Raw genomic sequence first — 25,000 nt, 5'->3', positions numbered from 1 at the left:
CAAGTTAATTACCCATAACTCCAATACTCTGGACTAGATTCCACGTCAGCCTCAACACCACCATAACCAAGCCACTTACACACCCCTCCCAGATAAATAGTCACATCAAGACAGTATTCTGAACAAATATTTAATTGTGTTAAACATCAAAGCATTGGCATCTGTTTTTTCATCATGACATTTTTCCGTTGTACAAACTCCTCTCTAAAATGACACTCCTCTGTCAGTTCAGCTAAAAATAAATAAAAACAAAAATAAAACAAGTGCTGTTTTTTTGGTTTATGATGTTTCACTTTAAGTGGTACTTGATCATCAAGTTTCATTGCTTTGCTTAATGCTTGAACATCCATGTTTCTGGTCACGAATAAGATTCACTAAACATATAACACTAGAACATGTTTCATCAACAAGTTTCACTTCACAAAACACTTTTTATGTCCACGTTTATGGCTAGGAACAAGTAGTACTCTTCAAATGACTCTGAAACAGTCATTCTGTCACTGAACAATTTGAACTCTCGACAGAGCTTTTGAACATCCAAGCCTGAATCCTGTTAACCAGTCATATTGTCCTTAAGCACTTTGCTCTTCATCCTTTCTTTCCGTCCACCATCTCTGTCTGGGGCCAGATACAGCCATCTTTTAACGGTGGAATCAATGTCTTTCTCTGTGGCATCGGATGTTAGACGGTTACGTCTCACAGCCGCTGAAAAACACAAGCACACATGATTTAGAATTAACGTATGCATCTTCAGGTAATGTGGATATTGAATCAAATGCAATATTACAACAAAACCTGAACCCAGATTTAAATTCAAATTCTGACTTGTCTACTTCAGGTGAAAGATCATTCAATATCATGTTTATTTATATATATATATAGATATTTGAACTCTGTGAACAGTGAACGCACAGACACAAACTCGCCAGTTCTGTAACTTACTCAGAGAATACATGGTGATCATAATACTTTTGAAATACTCAACAACTCAATACTGTTTATTACTTATTGTCAACTTAATTTAAAGGTTGGCAATGTCAAAATTCAACATATTACAGTATACGGATCATAAGTAGGGTTGCGTATTGCTTGAAATTTTCCGGTTCTGATTATGGTTCCATTTAAATGAACTATTATAAAGTGCTGCTACCAGACCCGGAGATCGGCTGAATGGATTTGAAAACGTTAAAACTCAACTTTTTAACTCTAGGGAAGTTTATTAGCCTATTTTCAAAAATTAGCCTATTTTCAAAAAAAGTGGAGTGTTCCTTTAAGGATGGGTGCAGGGACAGATGAGCAAATGGTCTTTCTCCCAAATCTTCCTGTCAGATTAGAAAGTTTATTGTTTTGTTGGATGTCATGCGTGTTGCGAGGAATTGATTTCATAAGGAAATAGTTTCTCTCCTTACATATTGGGAATAAATGGCAACTTACCAATCACAACATCTCGTATCTGTAGGCGTAGGAAGCTAATCTTTCCATTCAATCCTCTCATGTTAACTTTCCTCGCCAAGGAGTTGGTAAACAGACCATGCATGATTCTCCAAACAGACTCCTGCACGTCCGCCCCACCTTTAAGAGCCAGAGTGTTTACCTGAAATCATTTATGTAATTAGTTTTAAGCAGTGGTTTAATATTTTAGAATTTCAATCACTAAATACAAAGATTATTATAGTTGAAATTGGTCCAAAAATTCTCTTAAAAAAAAAAAAAATATTGTGTGCTCACGAGAAACTGTCTAGGTGCTCACACATTACAATTTATGGCTAATCTAGTGTAAACCATTTCCCTTTGTGCGTCACTGCCATTTTACTGTGGGAAAAAGGAGAGCAGAGATGCAAATTAATTAAGGAAGATGGCTCTCATTAAGGCCCTGTAAGAATGGATTAGTTTTTTGTTCGTTCAGTGTCAAAAAGAAGTTTGAAATTATCAGCAGTATCCACCTTATTTTTCACCTTGTGCTGAAAACTTTGAACCATTATAATCAGTTCAGATGTCATTATCACAACAAAAACATGTTGCATATATATATATATATATATATATATATATATATATATATATATATATATATATATATATATATATATATATATATATATATATATATAGTCTTACACAATGGAAAGCAGTTTTACAGTATTAAAAAAGAAAAATTGTGTCAGTGTTTAATTTCATCAGAAGTACAAGTCTAAAGCCCTCAAAAGCATATTTATCTAGCAGATGTGTCAGTCTGACCATTGGGCTGAACAAAAGATGAGCATCGCTATAGATGACTTCTGTTATGTAATGGGGAAGCTCATGAGTCAGCCAATGCTAAACAACTGGCAGCTAGGTTCAGGCTACATATCCAATAAAATCCAAATCTTCACGTTTCACTGTACCAATGTTTTCTTTTCTTTTTTTCTTTTATGAACCATTAACCCTATACATTTTTATAAACATGCAGAACAATGCAAACGGATCCGCTGTGTGCCCCATACAACATCTAGTCATAGTTTTTACAAACAATATGATTACAACAGTGTGATCAGAACATCCAGTGTTCATTATTGTGTGGGCTTTCATGGCTTTGCTTAAAGCTAATGAGAGAAAAAGAAACTTATTTAGAAAATGAAAGCCAGCCAACTAGGATTTAATGTTATTAAAAGAAATGCTCACATACCAATTGCTTATGGAGGTCAGGAGTACTCCGCAGATTGCCCTCCATGCTCTGTAGAGAAGTGAGATCTTTGAGAGGCAACAAATTTCGATCTAGGCCTATCTCTGTCTCCTGACTTGATTGCATACACTGGAGGGTCTTCATGATAATTCGCATTTGGTCCATAAGCATCTCCTGTTTTGTTAATATATTACGAAGAAGAACTAAGAGGAAAAAAAGAGAAAGACAGGCAGATTAGGTTTTTTTGTTGTCCAAATTTTACTTGCCAGACACCTATAGAAAACATAAAATGTCTACATTTAAACAAAATTTTAATTCAGAAACCTATAAATTGCAATTATATACCAAAACACTATTGGTGTTGTCATTATTTAATAAGCAACATTACACATGCATTCATATTTGACACAGCAAGCAAGGGAGCACTAAATAGCTATCAATTTTATAGAGGAAGTGTTTTGTGCAGATGACTGTGAGCATGCACAGATCAGGGATGGGCATTTTTGGCAATTTCAATCATCGATAGGTTTCAAAATAGATTAATCGAGTACTCAGGGGGAGGGGCTTGTGCAGGGGAGGGACAATGCCGTAATGGAGATAATAAAAATCTGTTAAGAAAATGAATGTTAATATAAAAATATGACATGCAAACATGTCTATCAAAGATGAACACATGATTATAACAGTTAGATTATGATTATGATAACATTGACTTTAACATTACAACTTGTATCTGTACAAAAGGATGCATATGCCAGTGAACTAAGTTATGCACTAGCGAAAGAGAGTGAGAGACGCAACAGAGAGAGAGAGAGCAATATGACTGGCTCAAATAACTCAATCATTGTCGGGCAGTACACTAGAAAATGAAACTAAACATGTAATATTCAGTGCATTCAGCATGTTAATAAATGTTAATATGCCAATGCATCATATTAGATTAATTAGATGTAGCCAACCCAGACATCACTATGTGAATTCGAAACCATGCATTTCTCTCTTCTCATGTCTATACTTTGAACCTCATGCTGTTGCAAGCTAAACAATAAGAGCTCATGGTGCCACCCAAAGTGTTGCTGTAACTAATCAGAATTTTTTCCCACGATCATCGTTTTCATGATTGATCATTGCTGTCACAGCCGAGTACTCGAGTACTCGATCACTGTTGCACATCTCTAGCACAGATTGTGGAAAATCACTGGCAATGTGAATTAAGCAAAATCAGACAATCTTGAGGCTAATCCCATGACACACTATCAGTGCATTCCCTGTGTGAAAAGGGCTAAACACTAATATACTCACAAATTTGGTGACTGGATGTTTGCTCGATGTCCATGGTCTGGTGTGGCTGAGGGAGCGTTGAAGGTTCGGAGTGCTTTTTTTTATGGATCTCTTTACTTTTATGGGCTGGTCTTCTGACCTCAACGTTGGCTTGGCTTAAAAGGGTCTCAGTGCTTGATTTACTTAATGTACAACTCTCGGAGAGAAAATTCAAGCCCGATGATAACATAGCAATGCTGGTCTGCTGACTTGAGTGGATCTCAGGAGTGCTGTGGCAATCTGCATACAAGTCAGGACTGTAGCAACTTGGGAGAAGATTGGGACTCTTTTGGCCATGTGGACGAAGGTGAGGACTGCTTTGGCCATGTAGGCTAACATCAAGACTGCTATGATCGCGTGAATGAAGGTCAGTTCTGCCTTGGCCACTAAGGTGGAGGTTGTCTACTGCAGGAGAAATCTGTTCCCTAGAGATCACTGGAGCATTAGGTAAGGCATACCTCCTGCAAAGTACAAAACATCTTAGTCCTTTAACAGCTGGGATAAAATGCACTGTAATTTAAAATGGCTGATGTTTCTTACTTTTTTTTGGACTTTGTTGCTTTAATTCCTTCCATCTCATCATTGCGGAGGGCAAGAGTACTGTGGAAGATCTTAGGGCAGTTTGGCTTTCCTGGGTCTAATTTGTTGGCATGTCTAGCAATTTTCGGAGCATCAGGTATAGAATACCTTCTGCTTAAAAGTACATAAATGTCATTTATCTGCTGTGATAAAATACATTATCATTATAAAAAGCAGAAGCTTCCTACCCTTTTCTTGATTTTGGTTCTTTCAGGTGCTCTTCCATCGCATTATCATCGTCGTCGTCTTCTCCAGGGAAAAGAATGTTCTTGGGTCTAACATCACATTTATCAATTTCAAGATAGGCTTTTATTTGTAAATGTGGTGCAAAACATTAAACAAACAAACCAAAACCAAACCTACATTCTTTTTCTTTGAAATGTAATTGGTGAGTCTCCTCCATCGGTCTGATCAATGTCTGTGTGATCAACAGCAAGTGGTAGTTTGCGTCTAGCTTCCTTGTAGTCATCTGGAAAAACAGCATCACAAAAATTAATTTACAAAGTAAAACTGTGATTTTAACTATTATTTATTACTTTTAACTTTTTATAACTATTCAATTTGAAGAAAGTGGTGGCAAAACAACTCACGTGACGTGAAAATAATTCTGGCCTTATGGGGCTTCCAGTCATCTCCAGGACTCTCCTGTGATTTCACAGCTTTTGTTATATCTATCTTATTTGGAGGCCACATGCACTCTCCATTTTTAATCCAGACTGAAGGCACAACTTCAACCTCATTTGTCTTGTCAAAGACAACAATGTGAAACATCTAAAGAGACAAGAATGATATTCCTTAGCCAACTATTATACACAAGCATCTTCAGAGTTATTTCTCTTGATGCAGGAGTGGAACAACAACAAATTTGTTTCGGAATGGCAATCTCACATACTTCTGCAGCTTCTTTCCTGTCATGAAACACTTGACATTTGTGGAGAGGTTGGAAGCCACATAAATTCCCAACTCTTTTGAATCAATAGGATATTTAAAGAAGTGTTCCACCTGTTTATATTCTTTGCCCACAAGGTATACTGCACCTTTATCCTCAACAATGTTTTGGACTAAAACCAACTTATTGTCAATTCTGACACAAGAATCTCTCTCATTGAGCTTCACAACTACATCATCAATCGCGAGAACTTTAAATTGATGAGCTTGTTGCGAGAAGCACTCTGGTACTGGCCCATCCGTATGTTCTTTATCCAATTTTTGAATTGCCTCTTCTACATCACAACTGTAGTTGCTATTTTCTATCTCTGACAATCTACGCATCACCTGAGTCAAAGGATTGCATGGCCCTCGTACCAGTTTTTTGAGTTTTCCTAAGAAATTTTCAAAGGGAAATCCTGATATTAGATCTAGATTGCCATGGATTTTGACATCTTCACTGAGGTGCACCAGCCCATGAATATTATAAACCAAAAACTCTTCACCATAAAGCTGGCCAAAGTGTTCAACAAATGAACGCAACAGAGTATTTGCAAAGTCATTCATCTCCATACAAAATTCTGGACTTGCCAAAATGTACACAGCTACAGACAAAAGCATGAAGTTGTCATAGATTTGAGTCTGTAAAACACCATTCAGCACAACTGGACCAGTGTATAACAAAAATTGGCGTAGCTCTGTTGCTTTCCACCTACATCGATCTGCCAGTGCCCGAGGCCTTCGAGCAAACTCACTTGGAATGTAACTTCTCAGTGCAAGAAGTCTATCTGACACCATGGAAGCTTGAATGGATGATATGCGACAGTGCAAGGGACCGATGGTGCTGATCCACAAGTCTAAAAGACGCCGCATTACACCCAGACAAACCAAGTGCATGTAATCGTGAGGGAAACAAGTGACCATGTCAATGCCAATGTCTGTAAGAGGTGAGTGCTGAATGTGGTGTTCTTCATCAGTTGCTTGCCTAAAACTCTCATCAGTTCTGCGCTTTGCATTCACCTCAGGAAATGTCATTCGATTTGATTTCCAGACACCTGTTTGATGACACTTGTCACATCCATGATATGCAGTGTGTGACTTCACACCTCTGATGAAGGCTCGGGCAGGGGTATCGCACATAACTGAAACAACATTCAAAAAGAATGTTTTCTGCTTGAACAGAAACCCATCCCTCAACATTTTTAGCTCGTGAACCATATCATGAAGATAATCAGCCAAAGAATTTGGCTTTGAAGTACCACAAAAAAGTCCGATCAACACTGGTGCCTTAGTGTGACCTTGCAGCAAACCAAGAATCGGCCAAAACTGTGTACTAGTACTCTTGAAGAGTGGTAGTCCATCAAAATTCAACTGTAGCTTGAAGACATGTTTGTCTGCCACAGTATGCCAAACGCTATCAAGGATTTTCCTAAATGAATTCAGAATTCCACAATAATGAAACACACCACCAGCTATACTCCTAATGTTGTATCTTGTTTTTGTTTTCAGCAACGTTCTTCCATCCTTAGGCAGAGAGGAATGATGGACTTTGAGAATGGTAAGAAGTGCTGACAAAGCAATTAATGAAATTCCAAATTCAATTGCCCAATCTACTAGTGAACACTGCAAATCTCTCTGACTACAAGGATCTTGAAGATCAGACTGGTCCTCAACAGAAACTGCAGCCTCTTCATGTACTTCCTTATCCTCAACATCTGCTTCAATATTCTGATGGTCACTTCCTTCATCACTAATTTCCATGTCTGATTCCCCCGAAGCATCAACACAAACACTTAACTCAAAATCATCCTCCACCTCCCCCTCCCTATGTTCCACATCGTCAATCAATTCACTGACTAGTTTTAGTGCCCTTCTTCTGGAATTGCTCCTATCATTGTACTTCCATACCTTATCCATACTGTGACTTTACAGAATCCTTTTTGTTCTTCCTCCTAAAAATAAAAAATACATATTATTTTGTTTTTAATAGACTATAATGAAATACCAGAAAAAGATACGTTTTTTTCAGCCTCTGCTTGCATTCTGAAAAAAAAATTCACAATACAGTAACAATACAGTTGCAATCGCGAAAGCAAACTAGCTTTAACAATGAAATGATTAGCAGTTTGATGATTAACTAAAACCACTAATTAAAAACAATTAATCATCATTAAAACTCAATACATAGATTGTATTGAGGATGCAGTATACTGAATATTTTTGATGCCTAATTACAAATTTTTTAGTACATTTAAAAAACATATTATTACTTATTATATTCAAAGTGAAGTAGAATAAAAGTACAATACCCCTTTTTCGAGCATTTACTCAATTTCAACATGACAAATTCTAAAATATTGGTTGAACAATTTTATTTTTATTTTAACATTTAATATACAGTATGGGCCAAAAGTTTGGACACATTACTATTTTTAATGTTTTTGAAAGAAGTTTCTTCTGCTCATCAAGCTTGCATTTATTTGATCAGAAATACAGAAAATAAATGTAATATTGTGATATATTATTACAATTTAAAAATAATTGGTTTTCAATTTATTATACTTTAAATTATTACTTATTTCTCTGATGCAAAGCTGAATATTCAGGATCATTACTCGAGTCTATCAGATGATCCTTTAGAAATCATTCTAATATGATGATTCATTATCAAAGTTGGGAACAGTTCTGCTGCTTAATATTTTTCCAGAACATGTGATACTTTTTTAGGATACTTTAATGATTAAAAAGTAAAATAACATAAAAATAAAAAAAGAAGCAAATGTTTTCAAAATATAAATCTTTTGTAACAACAATATACACTACTGGTCAGTAATTTGGGGTCAGTAATTTTTTTCTTTCTATTTTTGAAATAAATAAATATCTTATTCAGCAAGGATGTGTTAAATTGCTAAAACGTGATCGTAAAGAAGATTTTTATTTTTATAAATGCAGTTATTTTTAACCTTTTATTCAGCAAATATATTAGGCAGCAGAACTGTTCCCAACACCCAACACATAATATGATTTTTAAAAGATCATGTGATAGACTTGAGTAATAATCCTGAAAATTCAGCTTTGCATCACATAAATAAATGATAATTTAAAGTATAATAAATTGAAAACCAATAAGTTTAAATTGTAATAATATATTAAAATATTAAATATATATTTAAAAAAATTCTGTATTTTTTAATCAAATAAATGCAGGATTGATGAGCAGAAAAAACTTCTTTCAAAAACATTAAAAACAGCAATCTTTCCAAACTCTTGGCCCGTACTATATAGTTTTACAGAAATTTGTTCCAACCACAAATATCATAACATGCAACCCTAACTTGCATCATCTGCCAAAGATGATTACATTTAAGTGACATAAGACAATGACTGACTTTTTGGACATGTTAGTTTATTGTATTTAAAACTGCGTTTAAACAATTGGCGTGCAAATTATAATTAGAACAGTTTCGATAGCATGTTCACACATCAATTAATTAAAGCTTTACTAAAGTCCTTTTATGTACTTAATTAAACTTTAATGATACAAGTTTTCACTTACCAACTCTGCTGGCTTTCCCCGCAAAGACAGTAAAACAAAATGGACACAGCGGTTCCCGTTTTTTTCCCCGAAATCCCGGTTCAGTGCTTGACCGTTTCTGAAGTCTGTGCAAGACTGAAGCGCCCGCCCACTTTTTCGACCTACTGGTTCCGGGAGTATTTTCATTCACTTTTCCTCTTTGGAGATTTGTTGCTTTAAAGCGTTATAAACCATGAATCATAACAACCAGCTAAAACTTGAATCACAACGTGTACAATATTCGATCCGAAATAAAAAATATTTGAACATTTGTAAAAAATACAAAAGTACGAGACTATGTGTGTTAAAGCCAACTGGGTAAAAAAACTACAATCCCATGAAGCACTGCATTTGATAATTGCGCCTTTCGGCCAATTTCGCTCTGATAGGTCAGCTTCGCATTTCCGGGATTTTGAAATCCTGATTGGCGCAAATTGGGCTAACTGACACTAATCCACTGATTCATGCGGAAGCTGTGTTTCTAGAAATATTTGTCATAAATGGCAACACGTTTCTATCATTTCTCAAATATATTTAATCTCTCCAATCACATATATCTTCAATTTGTGATCATCTTAATTAACCAACTGGTAACGGAAATTATCATAGAGTAACTTTGAATATTATAATACAATATAATATTGAATGCAGGATTTAATCATATATCTCATAGAAATTACAGTGGAAAAATTTTAAATTATGAAAAGTCCACTGGTGTACAGGACATGGCATAAAAAAAAATGTGGTCTAAGTAGTTATTTAGCAATGTGCAGGAACTGAAATCAAACAATTACAGTTTTATCAAAAATATAAAATTTGAATCAAAAATATTTGAAATGGATTTTAAATGTGGGTCAAGATCGGCTATACTTATGTGGCCCACATATCTATATTTGACATCTGGCCCATGTCTTGGGTGCCGTTTTTAACCCAGTGCCATCTCTACCAAACCCGGGCCATGTTTGGCCCACATGCTGTATGCCAGTTCCGGATAGATGCCAGCTGTGCCAGACGCATGCCAAATCTGGTCCAAATTTGTTTACTGAGTAGTACATAAAGTCAAATAAAATTTCCTGAAACCTAATCATGTATTGTTTAATTGGATAGGGCTACATCAAACTGTAAACTGAATGAGAATATGAAAGCAGTGAATGCAAAACATTGTTTTAAGTCAGTCATATATAATATCAGGATACTATTCTACAATATAAGGTATAATATCATACATCATATAATCGCCTGTCATGAGGCATCAATATAATTTTACATATAAACACACATAATTAAATACGCAACATGAGCTTGTGTTATGCATTTTAAAAATATATTTTCAAAATATATTTTAATATATTTTACAGTGTTTCACATATTTGTGAATATATTACCTTTCTGTATGAGAAAACATTGGGATTTTACTCAAAAATATTTGAAAAGGATTTTAAATGTGGCTCAGGATCGGCCATACATATATGGCCCACATATCTATATTTGACATTTGGGCCAAATACTCCATTTGACATCTGGCCCATGTCTTGGGTGCCATCTTAAATCCAGTGCCATCTCTGCCAAACCCGGGCCATGTTTGGCCCACGTTCTGTATGCCAGTGCCGGATGAATGCCAGCTGCGCCAGACACATGCCAAATCTGGGCCAAATTTGTTTGCTGACTGGGATGTTATTATTATCCCTGTATACATCATTGATTTGAATAAAGACACAGTTTACTATGAAGACGCTTTAAAACAATATGTATCATAGTGTAGAATATGTAGAAGTCAATTATTGGAGTTATGTTCATGTAAACATGGAATCATTTTCTGTGAATTGCTCTGATATTTCTATATATCCTGTAAATGATTTCAGATCATAAGATAGTAAACCAGCAGCAGCACCGAGGAGATCTTTCTGAGCAGATGCTTTCATTGAACTGCATCAAATATTCAACAGATTCTGTGTCCTGCAAACACACTCACACTGAGCTGATCTCTGGGGTTTGATTTCACTGCATGTTCATTATGATCTCAGGGAGACTTTGATTGACAGGTGAAGGCTGGTGACACACACACACACACACACAGCTGTTCATTGACTGTGTTTATCAGATGTGTTGTAAAGTCTTCGGGTCATTATCTGTGGTGTTTTGCAGTGTCTGGAGGTTGATCAGTAGAGGGTCTTCTTCAGATAAGAGGGGCACGTCCTGTTCTTCATGTGCACAGCTCACAGCACGTCTCACTCCTCCACACACATCAGCGGAATATCCTCAGGATGATGTGCGGAAGAAAGGCCAAATTGATTTGTTAAATCACAATTCCTGTTCCACATAAAATATAGCCGAAATTCTCCATGCATCGAGTTATGAAAGTTTTTGCAGTAACGTTAATTAATAGAGCGTTTGTTCAAAGTTTTCTGGTCTATAATAATGTTCTTAAAGTGTAAGTACATAAAGGTTACGTTTTGGAACTTGTGTCTGAAACGTTTATGTTGGACGTTCTTCTAACATTTAAAAATGTTACAACTTGCAACAAAGTAACGTTCTGGTAAAGTCTGAAAGTCAAAATGATACAATAGAACATTCCCTTGACGTTTGCGTAACCAGGACGCATTTAAAAAAATAATGCTTAAAAAACTCAACGCTAGAAATAACTTTTTCAAAACTTAACTTTAAAATTAGAAAATGTTCTTAGAATTAGTTAAACAAATTAAATGTGCTGTCTCATAAATTAATTTCTACTGCTAATTTTTAGAAGGAAGTTTGCCTTTTTTCTTTTTCTGTTAATTGATTTATTGGGATTTCTTGTATTTGACCTTTTCACATATGAGCAGAGCACAACACATTTCAGATAAAAACTGTTGTTTACTAGTGCTTCGTCACAATCAGCTCACTTTATCTGATAAGAGAAATCTGAACACTTTGGATACAGACATGACAGACATCGTGTTAAATGCATGCAAACACATGCAGTATGTTATTTTAACATGATATGAGTGCTGATGTCTGAATAATTCATCACACGATCAAGTGTCTTTAATCGGTGCTGAGCAAGAGTCCAGGCGAGCCTCCAGCTCACCGACCAATCAGCGGCGGGGCCGCGCGTGACGTCACCGCGTGATGCTGCATGTTACACTGTTGCATCACACCGGAGCGGATCAAAGGTGGGTTTGGTGAGTGTGTGTGTGTGTGTGTGTGTCGTATATATAAGACCGAGAGTCCGCACAATGAGCAGAACACTGATGACCCTCCTCATCCTCACTGACTGATGAAGAGCTGCTCTATCAACTCACTTCTATTACACTAAAGGTAAAACTCATTTATTGAATATTTAAATGTCATATTTGTAATTTAATCATATTTTATAACATGTGTGAAATTCATTGTCAGAGTGTTCTTCAACAGCTGCTCTGTGTGTGTGTGTGTGTGTGTGTGTGTGTGTGTGCTGCAGGCTCCCGTGTGGCCCCTGGACTCCTCTGTGTGTTTACCGCGGTAAAGACTCTCTCAGCATCATGCCTCCTCAGCTGCAGTCAGGGAAGCAGCCCAGTGCTCGTGTGCTGCAGGGCGACCTGGCGTCTCTGAGCGCGCCCCTGCGAGAGTTCATCGAGAGCAGTGTGAGTCTGTGTCAGCCGGACGCTCTGCACATCTGTGACGGCTCCGAGGAGGAGAACCGCTCCGTCCTGCGTCTCCTGGAGGAGCAGGGAGTCATCAAGAGACTCGACAAATACAGAGACTGGTACGACCACACAAACACACACCACAGAAGCAGAACACACCAGAGAGACTTCAGTCACACTCGTGCTCAACTCTGGAGGACGTGGAAGTCTGATTACACCACAGCTGCTTTTTATCTCACAACTCTGACTTTTTCCCTCAGCTCTGAGAAGTGTGCAACATAAAGTAAAATAAAAAACTGAATTATGAGGAAATAAAACTAGTGATGTAAGATACTAACACAACTGTGGGGGGAAATAGTCAAATTGTGTGATTAAAAACTTTTTTATATTTGACAAGAAGGCTCTATAGGATGAAACAGCTTTGTGGGACCAAAACAGATTCTTTAAAATGTTATCTTATTTAAATAGCAACTTCTTTGGTACTGGGCCACATCATATTTTGATATAGTTATTGGAAAGGTTATGGAGTCTTTCATTAGTAACAGACAAACAACAGAAGACATTTGCAAGTTGCTCTTTTCCAGTGCTCTTTTTGTTTTCTATGTTATTAGCAATCATTATCAAGGACAGTTCTGGCCACTGCTCTGTCAGATACTGATTCATCAATAATAGTACGGCTCAGAAAGTTGTGCTTTGCTAAAAAAATGTGTTCCTGGTCAAAAATGAGCAGTCCGGCTTTTGAAACATATCTTATAGATCTCTCATTATGTTGTATTATCACCAAAAATTGAACTCAAGCTTGTGTTTTTTGTTTCTTTGTGAATAATTTTGGCAATATTATAAACTGAGGTTGGACCAATGATGCCCATGATCAAAAAGAAGCAAAACCTGTGATACAAGCTGATTAAAAATTTCACAATAATATAGCATAATAAGACATTTTTTTGCATGCATTTTCAGAAATAAATATAATCCTCTCTGGGTCAAAATGACTGAAATGAAGGTTAGATATCACTGTACTGAAAAACTGAGTTTGATGTGACTCAGTGGTGTGTGACGTGTGTGTGTGTGTGCAGCTGGCTGGCGCGCACAGACCCGCGAGACGTGGCTCGTGTGGAGAGTAAGACGGTGATCGTGACGCCGCAGCGGAGAGACACGGTTCCCTCTCGGAGAGACGGCGGCGTCAGTCAGCTCGGACGCTGGATGTCCCCGGAGGAATGGGACAAAGCCATGAACCTGCGCTTCCCGGGATGCATGAAAGGTAGAGAAGCAGCAGACGCTCAGCTGCAGTGACACTGTGTCGTCACATGATGTTAAGAGTGTGTGTGTGTGTGTGTGTGCAGGCCGTGTGATGTATGTGATCCCGTTCAGCATGGGCCCCGTGGGCTCTCCGCTCTCTAAGATCGGTGTGGAGCTGACCGACTCTCCGTATGTGGTGGCCAGCATGAGGATCATGAGCCGTGTGGGTAAAGCCGTGCTGACCGCGCTGGGGAGCGGAGAGTTTGTGAGGTGTCTGCACTCGGTCGGCTGCCCGCTGCCACTCAAGAGTACGAGCTCATCACTCACCGTCTGACTTCCCATCAGTCCTTTACAGCACAAACTGACGCTCATGTTCTGTGTTTAGAGCCGCTGGTCAATAACTGGCCGTGTAACCCTGACCTCACGCTCATCGCTCACATCCCTGACCAGAGGAGGATCGTGTCGTTCGGCAGCGGATACGGAGGAAACTCACTTCTGGGGAAGAAGTGCTTCGCTCTCCGTATCGCGTCCCGCATCGCTAAAGAGGAGGGCTGGCTGGCCGAACACATGCTGGTCAGTGAGGAACACAGCTCAGTCCAGACCAGCACATGTTATGCTGCTAATATGTTACAAATAAGGTGGATAGGATCATGCAAAGCTAAATCATTTCAATTGTCTTGCAAAAACAGATGAATCAAAAAAATGCTTCAATGCACTTTTTCTGCCAAATGTAAACTAAATGCATTAAAATTGAATGCAAAGGATGCATAATCACTTTAATGTGAAAAAGCATGAGAATAATGAACTGATTTATTGAATGAAGACTGACCTGTATGTGTGATGTGTTCCTGTAGATTCTGGGCATCACTAACCCGGCGGGACAGAAGAAGTACTTCGCCGCAGCGTTCCCGAGCGCCTGTGGAAAGACCAACCTGGCCATGATGAAGCCGTCGCTGCCGGGATGGAAGGTGGAGTGTGTCGGGGACGACATCGCCTGGATGAAGTTTGACAAAGAAGGTACCGATCAATGATGCTCAAACACATCACACCATACTGCTTTCGCTCGTTCTTTAACGTTCTCTGTTGTCGTGTTTGAAGGCAATCTCAGAGCCATCAACCCAGAGAACGGCTTCTTCGGTGTGGCTCCAGGAACCTCCACCAAGACCAACCCCAACGCCATGGCCACCATCCGCCAGAACACCATCTTCACCAACGTGGCCGAGACCAGCGAGGGCGGCGTGTACTGGGAGGGCATGGACGAGGATCTGCCGGCCGGCGTGACGCTGACCTCCTGGAAGAACCAGCGCTGGACGGCGGCGGACGGTAGGTCTCGGTCTCATAGCTTCTCGTCCTGGTCTCGTCCTGCTCCTCATGTTCTGTGTGTGTCCTCCAGGAGAACCCTGCGCTCATCCCAACTCACGCTTCTGCACGCCGGCCGCTCAGTGTCCCATCATCGACCCGCAGTGGGAGTCTCCCGAAGGCGTCCCCATCGAGGCGGTGATCTTCGGCGGCCGGCGTCCGCAGGGAGTCCCTCTGGTGTACGAGGCCTTCAGCTGGGCTCACGGGGTGTTTGTGGGAGCCGCGATGAGATCCGAAGCCACGGCGGCCGCTGAGCACAACGGTGAGATCTGAGGGTGTTTAATGCACTACCGAGAGCTCAGAGACTGTGCATCAGTGTAAATGACACCTTTCTGTGTGTTTTCAGGGAAGGTGATCATGCACGACCCCTTCGCCATGCGTCCGTTCTTCGGCTATAACTTCGGTCAGTATCTGTCTCACTGGCTGAGTATGGAGCAGCGGCCCGACGCCAAGCTGCCCAAGATCTTCCACGTCAACTGGTTCCGCAAGAGCTCTTCCGGACGCTTCCTGTGGCCCGGATACGGAGAGAACATCCGAGTGCTGGAGTGGATGTTCGGCAGGATCGACGGCGAGGCCGGAGCGGAGTTCACCGCGGTCGGGTTCGTTCCCTCGGCCGGAGCTCTGAACCTCCACGGCCTGCCGGAGGACCTGGACCTCAGAGAGCTCTTCAGCATCCCGGCAGACTTCTGGACGCAGGAGGTGGAGGACATCAGAGCGTACTTCCAGCGCGAGGTGAACGAAGACCTGCCCGGAGAGATGCAGAGACAGCTGGAGCAGCTGGAGCAGAGAGTCAGACAGAAGAACTCATCTTCTAGAGATCCCAGCCTGTCTCTGTGATCAGAAGATGACATCTGTGATACTGAAGACGTGACGAAGAACCGTTTGTTATTTAGCTTTAGAAACTATTGATGATGCACAATGTCCAGCTGGACACTTTACAGCCAATAACTTTAAACAGCTTCATTTTTCTAAGTGTCTTAAATTATTTTTGTATTTCTGTGACTTTCGATGTCAGTCTTCCAAGATATTAATAAAGTTATTTAAACAAATATCCAGTGTTGTGTTTTTCTCCATTTGATCACAGTATTAAAGATAACATTTAAATAACTTTTGGCAGACTAATGGCAAACAGTTTGAGAAGTTCATCAGTTTTTGGATGTAACTGCTGCTATTAAACTAATGAAGATCCCCAAAGACACGGTTTAAGGTATAGGAGAACACCCCAGGGTCTAAAAAAGACTTCATTCATCCTTCCACAAAATGAAACCTTAAAAAGTTCTTAAATCAGAGCAGGATACCTGTTCTTTACCTGGTCTTAGAAAGTCTGAAATGAAGATCAGAAACCCTGCATCAGATGTTCATCAGGGTCTGGACTGATTCTGGAATATTAGAGAAACACATGCTGAAGAACAGCATTAACTAGGTTTTGGGGAGACAGGAATAATTAGCAGAAGAAGCGTGACACGACGCTCTGAAGCTGTCAGAGGATTGAAGAAAACTGGTGATAAAAGCATTTCTAACACCAGCGAACCATTAAAAGAGCAGTAAACGAGAACTTTTAACGTTATTTCAGCTGCAATGAACAAAGCTAAACTTGTCAACACTTACATTTATTTACACGCATTTAGCAGATGCTTTAAAGTGGAACTGATATTAATATCAAGACAATGTTTTATTGAAAACAATAAGGGTAAAAAAAGGTCAAAAGATGATTTATTTAAATGAAAACTGGTTTTGTTTATTGTTTATTACAGTTCTTGCTGTAGTGAAAGAATAGTAAAGAAACATGATGCATGTAATGTTGCTCGTGAACACTGCTGTATAAAGTCTGGGATCAGTGAGACTTGTGATGTGTTTTAAAGAAGTATCTTCTGCTCATCAAGGACTTTACATTACATTTACATTTAATCTTTTAGCAGACGCTTTTATCCAAAGTGACTTACAAATGAAAACAATAGAAGCAGTCAGGTCAACAAGAGAACAACAACAGTACACAAGCGCCATGACTAGTCTCAGTTAGTCTAGCACAGAACACAGCTACTTTTTTTTCAAGAATAGAATAGGATAGACAAGAAAAGTGCTGGCGAAAAAGATGAGTCTTTAGATGTTTTCTGAAAATGAGTAAAGACTCAGCTGCACGAATTGAGATCTGGAGGTCACTCCAGCAGCTGGACACAGTCCAGGAAAAGGTCCGTGCGAGTGATTTTGAACTTCTTTGGGATGGCACCACAAGGCGCCGTTCACTTGCAGAGCGCAAACTTCTGGAGGGCACATAGGATTTAACCAGTGAGTTTAGGTAAGTTGGTGCCGTGCCAGTGGTCGTCTTGTAGGCAAGCATCAGTACCTTGAGTTTGATGCGAGCGGCTGCTGGTAGCCAGTGTAACCTGATGAGGAGAGGAGTAACGAGAGCTTTTTTTGGCTCATTGAGAGGCTTGACAGTACATGTAGTAGTACAATAGTCCAGTCTGGAGAGAACAAGAGTTTGGACAAGAAGTTGTGTGGCTTGCTCTGACAGGAAGGGTCTAATCTTCCTAATGTTGTATAAGGCAAACCTGCAGGACCGGGTCATTGTAGAAATGTGGTCTGTGAAGCTTAACTGATGATCCATCACAACTCCTAGGTTTCTGTCCTCAAAGGAGTAATGGTTGACGAGCCCAGCTGTACAGAGATGTTATGATGAAGCAATGGGTTAGCTGGAATCACCAGTAGTTCAGTCTTTGTAAGGATGAACTGAAGGTGATGGTCATTCATCCAGATAGAGATGTCTCTGAGACCGGCTGAAATACGAGCAGCTACTGACGGATCACATCAGAGGCTGCATTTATTTGATCAGTAACACACACACACACACACATACACAAAACAGCAATTTAGCAAAATGTTATTACAATATAAAATAATGGTTTCTATTTTAATAGTCTTTAAATTGTTATTAATTTCTGTGATGCTGCGCTGTATTTTCAGCATCATTCCTCCAGTCTTCAGTGTCACATGATCTTCAGAAATCAGAATAATATGATGATTTATTATTAGAATTATTAATGTGGTGCTGTGATACTTTTTTGTGGATTCTTTAATGAATAAAAAGTTCAAAAGAACAGCATTTATTCAAAATATATAAAAAAAAAATTCTAACAATATAAATCTTTGCTATCACTTCTTATCAACTTAACACATCCTCGCTGAAAAGTTTAAATCCCTTTAAAAAAAAAAAATAGAAAGAATAAAAATGTTTGAACTAGTGTATATTGTTAGAAAAGATTTATATTTTAAATAAATGCTCTTCTTTTTAACTTTTATCAAAACTGCAATAAATCATCATATTATTCTGATTTCTGAAGATCATGTGACACTGAAGACTGAAAATACAGCTGCGCATCACAGAAATAAATTAGACTTTAATGTATATTAAAATAGAAAATCGTTATTTTACATCATAATAATATTTCACAGTATGACATTTTTTTCCTGTATTTTTGATCAAATAAATGCAGCCTTGATTAGCAGAAGAAACTTCTTTAATAAACATCACAAATCGTTCTGATCCCGAACTTTTGAGCGCTAGTGTGTTTGATCATCTGAATGTTTAAATATGTTTATGTGATGTATTTCAGTGGATCTTCTGGAGGCTCCTGACCTCGGCGTGAAGCTCAGGGTCCATCAGCTGACGCTCATCACACGTTTGCGTAACGTTCAGTCGTTTGCTTGTGTTTGCTCGTGTGAGTGATAGAGCTGGATGTGACGGCTTCTCACTCGTTTCTCAACAGCACAGTCACAGACTTCAAAGCTGAGCGTTATCAGTGTGCCGCAGAGCATGCTGGGTAACAGGGGCCTGAGCCTCACAGAACGTCAGGACGAGCCGCTGACGCTCCACTTGTGCTGCTGTCTTTCTAGGGAAGCAGAAACCAGAGCAAAGAGCATCATTCATTACATAATAGCCAACAGTATAACGGATCTGAACTGCATTTCCATTCATTTGCATTACACAGTTTTAATAAGAACATGATGAATGAAACAGCTCAGATTTCTGTGTCTTCACAATTAACAAATGCATGCTGATTCTAAGTGATTTTAATAAATGCATTTGATTTATAAATTAATACGATTATTTAAATAAAATCAAATAAATGCAATTAGATTATATAAACTCTGAGCTGCTTCATTCGTGTCTGACGGATTGAGTCGAAGCAAACGGATGGAAATGAGTTGTTTTGGTCAGTTTGTTGTGTTTGTCTGACAGAAGAACAGCTTCAGATTCACAGCAGACGAAGCTTCGAGGTGAAGACCAAGACTTGAAGAACAACATGTTTGTCAGCTCTTATCAGAGTCAGCTGTTTGGACTGCAGTAGTCATGAACACGCTGTTCCTCTCGCCCTCTTTATTGGAGAGTAGAGTTTCCATAATGTCTTATCACACCAATAACTGTTTATCAGAGATTTCAACACTCCAGGTGAGGTTTATGTGTCCAAACCTCTGAATGAGTCTCCAGGTCACTGTATGAAGTGAAGAAATGAGTCTTCTCCGGAGTTGAAAACGTTATTTCTCTGAAACATCAGATTCTGAAATGTGTAAAAAGCATTGCTTGTTGGTCATGTGAATGTTAAAGTCGGCATCACGGGGAATGTTTTGTTTTATTATTTTACAAACATAATGGGAATGATACTTTTGATATTTATCATTATCGGTCATCATTTAGTTGAGCCAAACCTGAACAAGTTCTTTCTTCTGCTGAACACAAGTCTATACATTGACTTGTATTTTTGACATTCTTCAGAACATCTTCTTTCTGGTTTGGAACAACCTGAGCGCGGGTAAATGACAGAACTGTAATTTTTGGGTGAACTGTGCCTTTAAAGATCAGATAAGATTGAATGACCGCTCTATTAACAGAAGAATGTGTGTTCATTATTTTGAGAGAAACATTAGCTGGGTTAGTTTGGAGACTGCAGACTGAATTTAGTTTATTTTAGTTAATATTAGTTTAAGAGCTCAAGCATCTTCTCTCTGGCTGTTGAACATGTGTTTTGTGTCTCTTCAGCACATGTGCATCAGTTCATCATGATTCAGCACATTCACAGGCATGATGATGATGATGATGATGAAGAGTGTGTGTTAATAGTAACTGTTGGCAGATGCACATTCACAGCAGGAGTGACCCGAGCAGAAGCCTGTTGCACAAGCGTCTCATTAACCGGTCTGAACCGGAAACAGCTGGATCACAAGATCTTAACCTGCTGAACCAGAGCTGAACCAGAGCTAAACTAGAGCAGAAGCAGAGCAGAACCAGAGCAGAACCAGAGCAGAACCAGAGTTGAACCAGAGCTGAACCAGAGCAGAACCAGAGCTGAACCAGAGCTGAACCAGAGCAGAACCAGAGCTGAACCAGAACTGAACCAGAGCAGAACCAGAGCTGAACCAGAGCAGAACCAGAACTGAACCAGAGCAGAATCAGAACTGAACCAGAGCAGAACCAGAGCTGAACCAGAGCTGAACCAGAGCAGAACCAGAACTGAACCAGAGCAGAACCAGAGCTAAACGAGAACTAAACGAGAGCTGAACCAGAGCTGAACCAGAGCTGAACCAAAGCTGAACCAGAGCAGAACCAGAACTGAACCAGAGAAGAACCAGAGCAGAATCAGAACTGAACCAGAGCAGAACCAGAGCTGAACCAGAGCTGAACCAGAGCTGAACCAGAACTGAACCAGAGCAGAACCAGAACTGAACCAGAGAAGAACCAGAGCTGAACCAGAGCAGAACCAGAGCAGAACCAGAGCAGAACCAGAGCTGAACCAGAGCAGAACCAGAGCTGAACCAGAGCTGAACCAGAGCTGAACCAGAGCAGAACCAGAGCTGAACCAGAGCTGAACCAGAGCTGAACCAGAGCTGAACCAGAGCAGAACCAGAGCTGAACCAGAGCTGAACCAGAGCTGAACCAGAGCAGAACCAGAGCTGAACCAGAGCTGAACCAGAGCAGAACCAGAGCTGAACCAGAGCAGAACCAGAGCAGAACCAGAGCTGAACCATAGCAGAACCAGAGCTGAACCAGAGCAGAACCAGAGCAGAACCAGAGCTGAACCAGAGCAGAACCAGAGCAGAACCAGAGCTGAACCAGAACTGAACCAGAGCAGAACCAGAGCTGAACCAGAGCAGAACCAGAACTGAACCAGAGCAGAATCAGAACTGAACCAGAGCAGAACCAGAGCAGAACCAGAGCTGAACCAGAGCAGAACCAGAACTGAACCAGAGCAGAACCAGAGCTGAACCAGAGCTGAACCAGAGCAGAACCAGAGCTGAACCAGAGCTGAACCAGAGCAGAACCAGAACTGAACCAGAGCAGAACCAGAGCTGAACCAGAGCAGAACCAGAGCTGAACCAGAGCAGAACCAGAGCTGAACCAGTCTCACTCAGAAACAGTGGATTTCAGAGAAACGGCAAACAATGCTCTGAATCACATGTGGCCTTCTGAAAACTGAAACAGTATTTTCTTGTAAAAGATACTCCAATAATCTTAGGTTTAGTTAGCCCTTCAAAAAAAAAAAAAAGAAAAAAAAGTTCTGTATTAAATGATCAAGTGTTTAATTAAATTTTAAATCATTTCATCGAACCAGAATTAACAGCAATCCACCAGAACAGCCTCCGATCAACTCATGAATGAATCAAAGGTCAACAGTAATCTAAAGTCTATTATATAATTAGCATTTCTAAAATCTTATTTCTATTAATTACTTAATTACTTATCAGCTCATTTTAATTATTTGTAATTATTTAATAGTTATTATAATATTGTACATGTCTTTGCTTGTTTCAAGTTGTTTAAACTCAAGTTGAATTAAACGAATCAATTAGATGTGTTCCACAAGATTGATCAGATTCATCAGTAAATCCAGTAATGCTCAAATAGACTTGCATTAAACAATCTCACTGATCATGAAACAAACATATTTTTGCTCTTCTTTCTTTGCTAAAATGTGCACGTGATGAGCTCAGAACAGAAGCTCGTGCTCGTGCTCGTGCTCGTGCTCGTGCTCGTGCTGCACTGATGTGAACATGGTTTAAACCGGAGTTTAAGACCTGAAATAAGGAGCAAGCCTGACATCTACTGAACAAACCCTGAAGTTCAGCAGCAGACACAGACTGAGCTGATGTCTTACAGCGCCACCTGCTGGATCTACAGAAGAAAACACAGAAGAACCAGAGTCTTTAACCCTATAAAGCCTACGGTAACTGATCAACATGATAAAACTCAGCTGGTAAACCTGCTTCACACTCCATCTCCTCATGTCTTCTGTCTCCGATTGAGAGTTTAAATGTTTTATCAGCTCAAAGCTCTTTTAGTTTGATTGTACAAGCGTCCAGCTTCATCTCGACTCAGATCTCTCCTGATTGTGATCCAGTAAAGGTCAGAATAAGGTCAGTAATATCTCCAGATGTACTCTTCCTGGACTGAAGCAGCTCAGCTTTACTTGATTCTCCATCAATCATGTTTTAGAGTCTCAAATCTGATCCTCAGGATCTTTTGAGGAGCGTTTGTTTCCAGAAGCTTTACTTTCACTGTTCCTCAGCGGAGGAATGATCTTCACAAGCCTCCAGAACATCTCACATCTTCTGAGGAGCCTTCATTTCTCCAGCTCTCAGTCTCTGTGTTATATGTGCGGATCATTTACATCTCAGCTCATCACTGGAGATATAGAGCACAGACTCATATTTACATCAGTTTATATCAGTATCTGCTCTACTGAGAAACATCTCACTGATCTACATCACAAACACAGAAATATCAGCATCTGCATCTTGAGTCTCTGAATAACATTGAGCTGTTTTTCCTCCGTATTCTCACAGTATCAGACTGTATGAACGTCAAATATGAACTCAACAAAAACACACATGCAAACATTTGTATTATTATTCGTCTAAAGGTTGAATAAACTGATCCATTTCTAAACTTTAGTATTCTTTTGTATTTTAGGCTTTAAAGGGTTAAAGGATGTGAGGTCATTTACCTTGACCCTTAAAGACTCAAGTGTGATGTTTATTCATATATTTCATTTTATCAACATGTTTTATCTTTAAAACCACAAAACAGATGAATCACACAAAACTAGTGTGTTTACAAACACTGAGGAGGAATACAAAACAACAACCTGCACATGCATTATTTTATAAAAGCTTTTATTGGTTTAATTGGCAGCTAACTGAAATGCATGAGATGGTGTGTTATAGACACCGTCCCAAAGAGAAACACAGTAACACTTTCAGGATCTGATATAAATAAAAATCAAAGAGTGAGACGCAAGCGGTCAGTTCTGAGGACAGGAGACGTGTTGGAGGACATCTGAAGCACAGTGAGGGTCAGGGACATATGTTCATACTGCGACCCAAAGCAAGAAAACAACAGCTTCGATCGCTTCTGATAACAGGTTAGAGAGAACATCCTTCTTTGGAAACCTCTCTTCTCACATGGAAAGCCTTCAGTGATCTGATTAAAATCCCAGAAACTCATTCATCCCGACGGTGAAACCAACTCAAAGCAAGATGAAGATGAAGACGAGCAGACGTCTGTGAACCAGAGCACTCACAAAACCAAAAGTGCATCAGAAGCACTCCGAAGCAGATGTTTTGTATTCCAGATGTAATTATCAGGGCATGAGGCAACAGAGCTCTGTCACACACACACACACACACACACGTCTGCACTCACATTAACGAGCCTCTCAGACGAGCTCTGATGACGAGTGAACAGCTCAAACCTGCTGTTCCTTAAATGAAACAAAAATGACCTTTTAATGAGAAGCAACAATAAGAGAAAAACAACTAGAACATCAGAACTAAACAACTAACTCTATTATCAAAAGGCAAACAGTCTGTATATTGCAATCTCTCCACTAAACTACCTCCTCCTCCTCCTCATCATCATGCACACAATGCCTCTTCCTGATTGGCTGACGGGGGGCATGTGACACACCTCTGTAAGAGGAAGACATCAGGTCAAGGCTGGAGAGAGAACGACCCACAGGTGACCAGTTACTAACGAACCAGTTTAAGATTTCCACAGCACAATAACGTCTGCATTTGTCCGGTTATAACATGGGACAGATATATGATGAAGATGACTAAAACAGAAATAAAAGAATCAGACTGCATTAGTTTCTCTCTCCAGCTGTTGACTTCCTGTAAGCAGCGGTTCTCTGAAGTAAAAGCCAACACGGCAAAACCGGACCTGATATTCCCGGAGCGGACAGACGAACGCAGACTGAATCATGGGATTGAGTTCAATTAGAGATTCGCTGATTCACTGACTCAATCTGATTCAATCTGACTCAGTGAATCCGAGCGTCTGTCTCTCCTGGTGAAGCTCAAGATCATTCCGGATCCCATGATGTGATTCCAGCTCTGCGTGCGTCGTCCGATCGGGGAACAGTTGCATATTCCTTTGCTTCAGTGCTGCTTTACTCCGAACGAATCTGTGGCTACAGCTGCTTCCTCCACGAATCAGTAAAGTGCTAGAAGAGACCCGCAGCCCAGCACAACAACTCCTTCATGCTCTTAACATCACTGATTGTGAACCTAATATAACATTAAGGAAAACACGTTTGGGAAACTGAAGCTCTGGAATTAAGCTCCACCAGGAATCTAGCGACGCGACGTTCCTCCTGATTCAGATTCAGATTCGGATCTAGTGAGCACTCATCACTGACCAGCGTCCAGGACACACTCCAGCTGTGGACCGGTCATCAT

At 39.8% G+C, this 25,000-nt stretch overlaps 3 protein-coding genes across 4 annotated transcripts in view; 1 reads left to right on the top strand and 2 right to left on the bottom strand.

Moving 5' to 3' along the window:
- Positions 1-116: 116 nt before the first annotated feature.
- On the bottom strand, positions 117-9,745 carry LOC128016088 (uncharacterized). Its single transcript, XM_052600467.1, has 10 exons — positions 9,045-9,745; positions 7,397-7,440; positions 5,152-5,332; positions 4,925-5,030; positions 4,750-4,836; positions 4,523-4,672; positions 3,965-4,443; positions 2,666-2,865; positions 1,435-1,594; positions 117-705 (listed from the first exon to the last, which is right to left on the bottom strand). The coding sequence occupies exons 2-10, from the start codon at positions 7,403-7,405 to the stop codon at positions 554-556; spliced, it is 1,524 nt and encodes a 507-aa protein (XP_052456427.1). The 5' UTR covers positions 7,406-7,440; positions 9,045-9,745; the 3' UTR covers positions 117-553.
- Positions 9,746-12,189: 2,444 nt separating this feature from the next.
- pck1 (phosphoenolpyruvate carboxykinase 1 (soluble)) lies at positions 12,190-16,314 on the top strand. Its single transcript, XM_052600466.1, has 9 exons — positions 12,190-12,359; positions 12,502-12,786; positions 13,744-13,928; positions 14,011-14,214; positions 14,292-14,479; positions 14,761-14,923; positions 15,005-15,229; positions 15,300-15,527; positions 15,612-16,314. Exons 2-9 carry the CDS (start codon positions 12,563-12,565, stop codon positions 16,100-16,102), a joined length of 1,908 nt encoding a protein of 635 aa, XP_052456426.1. The 5' UTR covers positions 12,190-12,359; positions 12,502-12,562; the 3' UTR covers positions 16,103-16,314.
- A 7,103-nt stretch (positions 16,315-23,417) lies between these two features.
- LOC128016085 (protein TMEPAI-like) overlaps positions 23,418-25,000 on the bottom strand; it is a 14,492-nt gene continuing 12,909 nt past the window's right edge. For both annotated transcript variants that reach the window (XM_052600463.1, XM_052600464.1), the window contains one exon: positions 23,418-25,000. This exon is cut by the window's right edge and continues 1,404 nt beyond it. The gene's annotated coding sequence lies outside the window, so the exon portion shown is untranslated.

The sequence above is a fragment of the Carassius gibelio genome, chromosome A6 (assembly GCF_023724105.1).
Source record: "Carassius gibelio isolate Cgi1373 ecotype wild population from Czech Republic chromosome A6, carGib1.2-hapl.c, whole genome shotgun sequence".
NCBI lineage: Eukaryota > Metazoa > Chordata > Actinopteri > Cypriniformes > Cyprinidae > Carassius > Carassius gibelio.
Note: the sequence above shows the minus strand (reverse complement) of the source record. Positions and strands in the feature narration are given on the sequence as shown.